This window comes from Pavona decussata, unplaced genomic scaffold (genome assembly GCF_977016875.1).
Source record: "Pavona decussata unplaced genomic scaffold, jaPavDecu1.1 SCAFFOLD_280, whole genome shotgun sequence".
Classification (NCBI taxonomy): Eukaryota; Metazoa; Cnidaria; class Anthozoa; order Scleractinia; family Agariciidae; genus Pavona; species Pavona decussata.
The window spans coordinates 122,607-132,500 of NW_028145681.1; the positions used below are offsets into that span (position 1 = coordinate 122,607).

General features: G+C 44.5%; 1 protein-coding gene across 1 annotated transcript; it reads left to right on the forward strand.

Annotated features, from left to right (window-relative positions):
• The first annotated feature begins 5,088 nt into the window (after positions 1–5,088).
• On the forward strand, positions 5,089–5,643 carry LOC146455274 (uncharacterized). The gene has a single exon (XM_085094451.1). It carries the CDS (start codon positions 5,089–5,091, stop codon positions 5,641–5,643), a length of 555 nt encoding a protein of 184 aa, XP_084950577.1.
• The last annotated feature ends 4,251 nt before the right edge of the window (positions 5,644–9,894 follow it).

Sequence of the window (9,894 nt, forward strand, 5' to 3'; positions counted from 1 at the left end):
TTTGTATTGAGGGTGCCATATTAATTCATTGTGAAAAAATTAGCCAATCTGACAGTCTTGAGCCCCCATCATCCTTTGTCAAAACCCTCTACATAAATAGTGACCGGTCCCTAAAAAGATTAAATGCTATAATGGATCAGAGAAAAACAATAAAGAACTAGTCACAAAATGAAGCCCTAATTATAATGTAAATTTTACAAGGACTCCATTTTGTGAAGTTCTTTCGCTTTCTCGCTGATCCACTCGTTAAGTTTTGCCAAATCCAACCCTTTAATTAAACTGTCACGAAAGTTCCCACACACATGGTATCTTCGTCCAGGCTCAGGAACGAACTTAAACATCATTCCTTTCTCATCAACCAGGAGACGAAACTTAGATTCCCGTTTCTGTACCTTGTAATGACCACCTGAGCTTTCTACCAGCAAGTGTTCATCCATTGCATCGAGCAGGCGATTTACATGACAAACGGACTTGCTACAACCTGTGGTAGCACTCTTTGTAATGTTAGGTCGAAGATGTTAGAAGTTCTTTGATTAAATTGATTAAATGTTCCATTCTCAGATCCATAGAAACGTTTTTGCCAGCTCCTCCCTTGGTGCTTACTGTTCTGTTCCACAATAAAAACTCTCAGCTTCTCTTGGAGTGAGCATTGCCATGATGTCTGTAGATGCAAAGCTGCCAGCGCATACTGGTTATGATCGAAAGCTGGGTAGATGAGCATGGCAAACTTCCAACAGCAAATGATGCGTTTTCCATCCCCCTCCTTGACTGCATCGTCAAAGTTCCATTACAGAAAACCCATGGACAGGCGCAAGGTTGCATATCGGTATCTGTCATCTCTTGGTTTTTCTTTAGGCCCACTGTCACCATCTGCATTTGCACCATCCTGGGGGGGAGTATCATTCTCTTCAGTCTGTATTGATTCAGGGTGTACTCTGTTCTCATGATGCCTTGGCATGCTTCTACTGCTTTTCGCACACTCAATATAGATACACTTTAGGACGGTTTGCTTCTGCAACATGCTCTCTGATGTGCTCATGTTCAGATGTCTGATCTGACATAAACTTTGATACCATGTGCTTGACATGGCCATGAAACCATAGCCTCCTCTTCTCCTTTGATGACTTCAAGATGTCTGGTGGGATAACAGAGTCAACGTTGTCATCAAGTCTGGACATCCCAAAGCATGTCAAGGCTGTTGCAGTGATCAGTACATCTGTTTCAACATTGACATAGTCCTTGCACTGATTGAAGTTGTCAAGGACATTATTTGTCTTGGCATTGTAATTGTTGATAACATTCATGTTTGCACACATTGTCCTGATGTCACTTGCAGAAGAGGCCTTAAAGAAGATGTCATACAAGATCTGTGAATTGAAAACATACATATTATATATGGTTAAAGATGTTAAAGAGGTCCCACTGTTGGCCCATTGCTTGCACTCAGGCCCTCCCTGAGGGAAACTACATCCGGGCTAACCAGAGACAGCAGTTGTTGTTGTCGTTGTAGAAAATCCCTCGTCTGAGGAATAAAGACTGTGTTCATTCTAGTGTTTATTGAGTATCAGTAGTGCCTGTGTCATCAACCCTGGCCAACATGGTGTCAGAAGTGAGGTTGGCCCGACAAGTCAACAAAGGAAGCATTCACGGAGGTTAAACGCACACCAAGCGATACAGTCGCAGACAACTTGTCAAACAAAGATGGCGAACTTCAAATGACCTGAATTGAAACTCGGCGGGACTATATCCGAAAATTTCAAGAACTTTGAAGTTAGATTTCACGACTACTGCATCAGGGCAGACTACAGAAAACAGGCAAAAAACCAGGTCATGGAGAGAGCGGATTATTACAAGAAACCTTTGCTAGAAATATCGGCGCTACGATCGGCAATGCCAGACAAAGATTTGCGGGTGATCCGCCCACCATTGAACCGCAGATTGCAGCTGATGATAGGGGAAAACCATGGATCTGGATGGACAAGTTACGACTTCATTACACTGGATCCATCAGAAGCTCTCTGCTGGCGGACAGATTCAAATTCTGGCATGCTCAACAAAGCCCACATGAATCCGTTCAAGAATGGGAGGTTAAAGTCAGACAGGCAGGCAGCCAATGCTCCTACAACACGTCAACAGACGAAATGGGTCGCGATAAATGTGTGTTTGGGCTACACGATGACACAATGAGGGCTGAGTTACTTAAAACGCACTTAAAGTCGGATGGAATGCCCAAGAGCATGCAAGACATCGTAGCCAAAGCCAAGGCCCTTGAGTGAGCTCAGAAAGTGAACAATCTCATTACAGATGCGAGTGAACTGGATTAGCCACAAACACATGAAACACCCCTGGAAAACATGCCCTGCCAATGACAAAATGTGCACAAACTGTGGGATTAACGACCACTTCTCCAGAGTTTGTCTTGAAACAGGACCCTCCCTCCAACAAGCAAAACCACGGAAAACTACCCAATGGCAAGCCCAGGGCAGAGGCTGAGGCGACAGAACCCCTCGTGATCGGCCCCAACCGGTACCCCCCCCCAAACAGAACAAACATCTGCTACACACCGCCAATGATCACCTCCCTGTAGAATACTACACTGATCACTACCAAGAACAGTGCTACTCCCTGGAAACACAGCAAATACACAGTGTCCGCACAGATTCCACAAAGAAAAAGTACTTTGTTACGCTCCAATGTCTGCAACTGGGAACAAATTCGTCGAATTGACATTTCAGATAGACACCGCTGCCACCCGCAATACCCTGTCTGAATACACCCTTCTCAGGCTGATGCCAAAAATGAAGCTAACAAAGGCACCTTACCTCCTTTACCCCTACAGCAATGCCCAGCCACTGAAACCATTGGGGCAGATCAACCTCCTACGCGAACGAAACAGAAGATACAAAACACTTACATTCCAGGTACTCGAGACGTCATGTTGGATAAACCAGCCATTCTCTCTGGGTCCAACTGTGAGACACTGGGGCTCATCATCATCAAAGCAGACGAAATATTCCCCCCCCCCCTTTACCCAGCCAGCTCGTCAGATACCAGCCATGCATCAGGCAGCCCAACAGCGAACACCAACAGCACACCCAAGGAAGCCACAGGCTAACATCTGGACCACCCCAACAAGGACAAACAGTACAGGGAACCCACAACATCCTCACCGTCAAAACCCATAATGATCCCTTCTAAAAGAGGTCTTGCCGCACCTGGGGAGCTCACAAAAGAAAACGTACTACCTGATAATTTTGAAGGCCTTGGCTACTTAGGACCCCCAGTTCACTTTGAAGTAAAAGCCGACGTCTCACCAGTACAGATCCATCGAATTCCCGTGGCCAAACGATCAAAGAAAAGGAAACCTTTGACAGATACGCTGCAGCCCGCATCATAAAGAGAGTAGGGGAACCCACCTCATTGCGCTCCAACGAGTTCATTAAAGAGACACCAAAGGCTCTGCATTGACTGCAGCCAAACAATCAATAAGGGCATTCTGCAACCAGTATACCAGATGCCGACACTGTCTGAGCAACTTCACAAACTCTGCCCTGCCAAATGCTTCTCACTAGTCGATGTTAGAGAAGGTTCCTACACGTACCCCTTAATAAAGCATCGTTACTCATGACAACAATGCATACGTCCTACGGGAGATACCGATGGCTATACCTCCCATTTGGTGTCTCAAGTGCCCCTGAGCAATTTCAGAAACGTCTGATGTCAGCTCTAGAGGGCCTTAAAGGCGTCCTGTGTATCGCCGATGACATCCTTGTCTTTGGAGAAGGTTCAACCTACCAAGAAGCCGAGCAAGACCATGACCGCTGTTTTGTTGCCCTAAAGGAGCGCTTCTCACGGAAGAACATAAAACTAAACCTCAAAAAATACAGCTCAAACTAAATCAAGTCAAATTCATGGGCAACATCATAACTGATCAAGGAATGCAAGCAGACCCAGACAAGATAGCAGCAATCATGACAATGGCCCCACCCCAAAACAAAGCAGGCGTACAGAGATTTGTGGGGATGGCCAACTACCTCTCACCCTATTGCCCCAACCTCAGCAACACTATCAGGCCTCTCACACGACTCACCCAGTCAGAAACCCCCTTTAAATGGGCACAAGCACAAGATGACGCATTTCAGAAAGCTAAACACCTCATTTCCACTGCACCAGTGCTCCAATACTATGACCTCAATGAACCGGTGACACTTCAAGTTGATGCGAGTGGAGATGGCCTGGGCGCTGCCTTTCTCCAGAGGAATAGTGAAGGATGTCTCCAACCTTTAGCGTACACTTCAAACAGCCTCAACGCCACAGAAGAACGATACTCACAAATAGAGAAAGAGTGCTTAGCCATTTGCAACGCATTCAGAAAATTCGACCACTGGTTGTATGGAAAATCAGACATAGAAGTCCACACCGACCACCAGCCACTTGAGACCATCTGCAAAAAGCCCCTGCACAAAGCACCAGCGAGGTTACAGAAAATGCTCATGGGACTGCAGAGATTCTGCTTCACCATCAAATACAAGAAGGGAACCTCACTCCACCTGGCTGACACCTTTTCGAGAGCCGCACTGCCTACCCCAGTACACGCCCGCATTACAGGTTTAGTCTTCAGGGCTGAACTCACAGAGGACTCAGGCACACACAACCCACGCCTAACAGAAACCACCGAATCTTGCCTACGTGATGAGACCAAAAAGGATGAACCCCTCTCCAAACTAATGACCACAATTGTTCAAGGCTGGCTGTATAGCAGAAACCAGGTACCACAACCACTTCGGCCATACTGGCCTTACCGGGATGAGCTAACGATCGACAATGGCCTTATCTATGAAGGAGCACAAGTGATGATACCACAATCCATGCAAGCTGAGATGCTGCTCAAAATCCGTACAAACCACTTTGGTCCTGAGTCTAATATACACATGGGACGGGAAGTATTATTCTGGCCGGGGATGCGACAAGCATATGTGCAACAACTGTAGTACCTGTGCACAGTATGGCTCGACGTCAACAACAGAACCTATGAGATCACTCCCGATCTCAACACTACCATGGCAGATCATAAGCAAAGACATCTTCATGCATAGACAGAAAGCCTACCTCGTAACAGTACGCCACTTCTCTGATTGCATTGAAGTGGATGAACTTCACGACACCTTAACCACAACAGTTATCAGCAAAACCAAAGCTCACTTTGCCAGGTTCGGCTTTCCCCATATCTCTCACACAGACAATGGTCTGCAATTCGCCAGCAAGGACTACATGGACTTTGCTTCTCGGTATGGGTTTACACATACCACCTCCAGCCCCTACCATTCCCAAGGCAACGGTCAAGCAGAGGCGGCAGTGAAAGTATTGGAGTCCATGCTAAAGAAATCAGATGACGTCCAAATCGCCTTGCATAACTGTAGGAACACACCTCCAAAAGGCCACACTTACTCTCCAGCTGAACGTATGGTGAGCCGCTGGACACGAACATCACTCCCAACGTCTGACCACCTTTTAGAGCTAATGTCAATTAACTGCGACACTATAACAGAGATCAAGGTCAAATGCAATGCCAGTAAAGCCTACTACAAGACTGCCGGCCCAGAGCACAATGCCATCAACATTGTATGCGTTTCCGCCGACTAGCAAACCAGGCATCCCATGGACATATGGCCGTGTTCCTGACCAACGCCATTCCAGGTCATACACCATAAAAACGCCAAGCAGCACCATTCGAAGATATCGGATACACATCACGCGTGCAGCACCTCCTCCTCCTACATCATGGTACACTCCACCTACACTCCTGCTTACACCGGGATACAAGTTGGCGCCTCCCTTCCATCCCCAAGGATCAGTGCTGACCATGCCCATTGACCAACCTCCACAACAGCCACGTTAGACACAAGTAACAGTGGCCTGGATCTCGACACTTTCCCCCCACCACCACAACAAGAAGCAAGCACACCTGACATGGGCACAAGTGAGCCGTCTACTAACACACCCCAGGATCAAATCAGGGATCACCATCCCGATGTGAGGACACGCACAAGACTCATCAAACCACCAACCAGGTTCAAAGACTATGAACTCAAGTAATGGTCGCCATTAACATTTGGGCTACATAACCACACAGTTACCTTTCTATTAGCAGTCACAACCGACTCTTGCATAAGTCCACTAGAAATGCTGTAATTGCCAAGGCAATCTGTCCCCCCCTTAGAACTATCCTGTTTCTTTTTCCTTTACTTTTCAAAGAGGGGGGGATGTTGGCCCATTGCTTGTAATCAGGCCTTCTCTTAGGGAAACTACATCCGGGCTACCCAGAGCCCGCAGTTGTTGTTGTAGAAAATCCCTCGTGGTCGACTGAGAGGAATAGACTGTGTTCATTCTAGTGTTTATCAGTAGTCATCAGTAGTGCCTGTGTCGTCGACCCTGGCCAACACCATGAATAAATGTCCAAAACTTGTAAGGTTTTAGCCCCATAACATGATATGTAACTCAACTTAGACATGCCAGCTGATTTTCTTAGAAAATAAATACAATTCATACAAAATCCAGTACTTGCAAATGGCTTGCTAAAGTCCCTGAAAATGGAGGCGCAAACCGATTTTGTTTCTTAAAATACAAGAACGCGATCGAGCATAGCGTCATGGGATCTTATTACGAGTCTGTTGAAAGATAAACCCCAAGACACAAACTGCATGCATCAATGACTGTGGGCGCATCACCGTAGCTTGCAGTGGGTCTCTTTTTATCTCTCTCGGCACTTTGAGCCTTGCTCAAACACCTTTGCTTTTCCCTTGGGGCGACAATCATTTTCCCACAGGCGACTATAGCTGGCTTGGGGATAATCTTTCAACAAATGCGTAATAAGATCCCATGAGGCTTTGTTCAATCACGTTCTTGTATTTTTAAATCAACATTTGGTTCCTCTGTTTTCTGGGGAATTTAGCCAAAATTCACATCACTACAAATGGAAGCCATTTCAATTATGAACCCCATCATACACACCACACACCCTTGAAGTCTGGTGTGATAATACTCCACAGGGGTTCATAAATGAAGAAACTTTATTATATGTTGAATTTTCAATAAAACAACCATATCAGTCGCAAGATACTGAAGAGTTAAGGCAAGCTTTTCTTCAGGTGGTAACGTACTTCTCGTGTTTGTCTCCTGGCGCGTGATAATTGGGGCCACCACCTGGAGAAGCTCCTCAAAGGAAATGACATCTATATGCAGGAAATTTCTGTAGCTTGAAATGTCCAAGTTTCTAAGTTCTGCCAACAGGGTGTAGTATGCTCCAAATATGGTTCTATTTCTCAACCATTCACACATCCAAATTTTGCATTTTTTAGTCTTTTTTTGACACTTCATAAAAACGGCGACAACGCTTGAAGCACAAAGCGACAGCAACATTTTGTCATCCGCCATTTCAACTTTGCGCCAAAATGTGTAGTTGTTGCTCAACAAAATGAATGAGTATTCAACAAGTTGCAACAATGTTCAACATTTGTTGATCAACAAAAGTTGAATGATGTTTAACCGTGTATCATTCGCTTAACACTGCAAACTGTTGAGAACTTGGCAGGAAACTAGACAGGGGAACACCCTGAATCCCTTGTTCCATCACTCCGCGCTGCAAACTCTATCAAGATGGGAATCATTGCTGTTGTTGTTTAACCGCTGCATGTCATGCCCCAATTTAGAAAGCCAACCAAGCATGGGTCCAGGTGCAAAGGTTCAGACTTGAGGCCATTCCATGTCCAACATTAATGCAGCAGGAGTTCCAAATGGGAAATTTGAGTTGCACTTTGATGGAAAAAAATGTTAATCATGGAGAAACTATTTCAGCTCCTTCCAGCGATTTTGTAGATAACCCATTTAGAGGTATTTTGGACAATGCCGCAAGCAGGGATGTACTATTTGATTTGCCCAGAAACTACGGCATCATCTCCAGTGACCTACACCGCAGATTTCAGAATTTAAATTGGAAAGAGATTTGGAATTTGCACTGCGAACTGCACAAACTTGAACGTCTGGATGAAGACTCCAGAAAATATGCAGTGAGGCTTGAGCCGGGTTTATCAGCCGGTTTTCAGATCCTAAAAAGATCTGCCATTTCATTAATTGTTCTGTGGAAGCACTGCAAGTGGTAAGAGAACCCATTATCTGGTCAGTGTTTATATTTTGGTCATTCTGTTAGAAGTGGAGGCTGGAAATGTCAAGTTCCAATCATTTCACTTTTAAGATGGTACTATAGATTTCTCAAAAGGCATCTGGCCAAATGCTGACCCGAAGTCCAAGAAACATATGCTCCCTGAAATGAGAGGTGTTGAGGAGACACGATAATAAAATTGTAACCAGTCGGTTACAGTGTCACCTTTTCTGGGCAACTACTTTTCTACAGTGCAGCCAGCAGACTAAATCGACCAAGAAGAACAGCCAAGTGCAGTACAGACATGCTTAACAGAACCTGCCAGTCAGTGGTTACAGCCAGATCCTTCAGTTGAGCTGTCTTCGAATTACAAACGTGGAGTTGTGGTATTCATTGAAAAGGATGGCAAGGCTACAAAAGCCATGGTTTTTATAAGTTCATATCAGTTCATCAAGCTCTGCAGCTTTCATGCATTTCCAAGCAAGGTGTTTAGGTTCTTGCCCCTTCGAAAGTATACACACGAGCTTCAGCTGCAAGTCACAAAGGGCTGTGTTCAAAGTCACAGATCAGGTTTTCAACTCAAATATATTTTTTTTGCAACAAACTAAAATTCGTCAAACGGCATTTTTTCTTCCATTCAAAGAATGACACTTTGTTCAACTTGGTTGCCCTGAGGGTTTGAACCACTGCTCAACATTGAATTCCAGCTCTTTTCACAGCTAAAGAAAATAAAATTCGTCAATGGCGTTTTTATTCCAAGCTTATTTCATAATCACGCAAACAAGGTGGCTTTGCAGAAATGACACTTTGCTTAACTTGGTGGGTCTGAGGCTTTCAACCACATTTGACATTGAATCCCGGTTTGTGTACCAGGAATTACGATTACAACTCTTTCCACTGCTAATAAAATGTTCTTTAAGGGAATATAAATTAAAGTTTTAACTTTTGTTCAAGATAAAAAGTTCCATTAAGCAAATTATCTTGATTTCCGCACATGTCCTGCTTTACATGCGTTGGAAAGATGATGCCAGGCATAAATTAATTCCATGTTCCAACGCACTGCTCGACTAAAAATATCAAAACTCTGCTTACAGTGACCAAAACACCACATTTAGGATCTCTTTTTAAACCTCTCAAAATATCCTTCTTTCATGAAGAAAATACCAGCTACATTAAAGAGCAAAACCTCTTTTCTCAATCCTCCCCTACTCTTCCTTTGTTCTCAGGTTAGGTGACGAATGCAGTAACATTGCACCATTATTGTATGTTCTGGAGGATTATGTTGAGAGCCACAACACCACCACTTCTGGAAACATTTCCTGTACATCCAAAACCTTGTGAATGGAACAAGCCACACAAAAAAGCTTAGTCCTAAACGTATAGATGAGATCAGACCAGTAAGGCACCAGTATGGGAAAATACCAAAATAAGCAGCTGTGCCCAGCGATGGAGTGTACAAAGCATGTCCCAAATTACCTAATTCTGTTCTCCCTAACCTTTTAGATAGTCTGAGGATAGGATAGAGGATAGTCTTCAAAAGGCAATATTTACTGCTGTCGAAAAGCGGCAAACTGTTTTCACAGAAAACTAAATTTCAAGTGACCTTAATGTTGGAGCACATGAAGAAGTATCAAGTTGTCAAAATATTTAGTATAGTCGGCAAATCGACTGATACACTGCTGGTTATCCGTACAGATCCTGAGAAGATTTCAGCATTGGTGCTCACACAAAACAAA

Bases quoted from the DNA above. Each gene is read 5' to 3' on its own strand.
- LOC146455274 (XM_085094451.1), top strand. From the start codon at position 5,089: ATGCATAGACAGAAAGCCTACCTCGTAACAGTACGCCACTTCTCTGAT.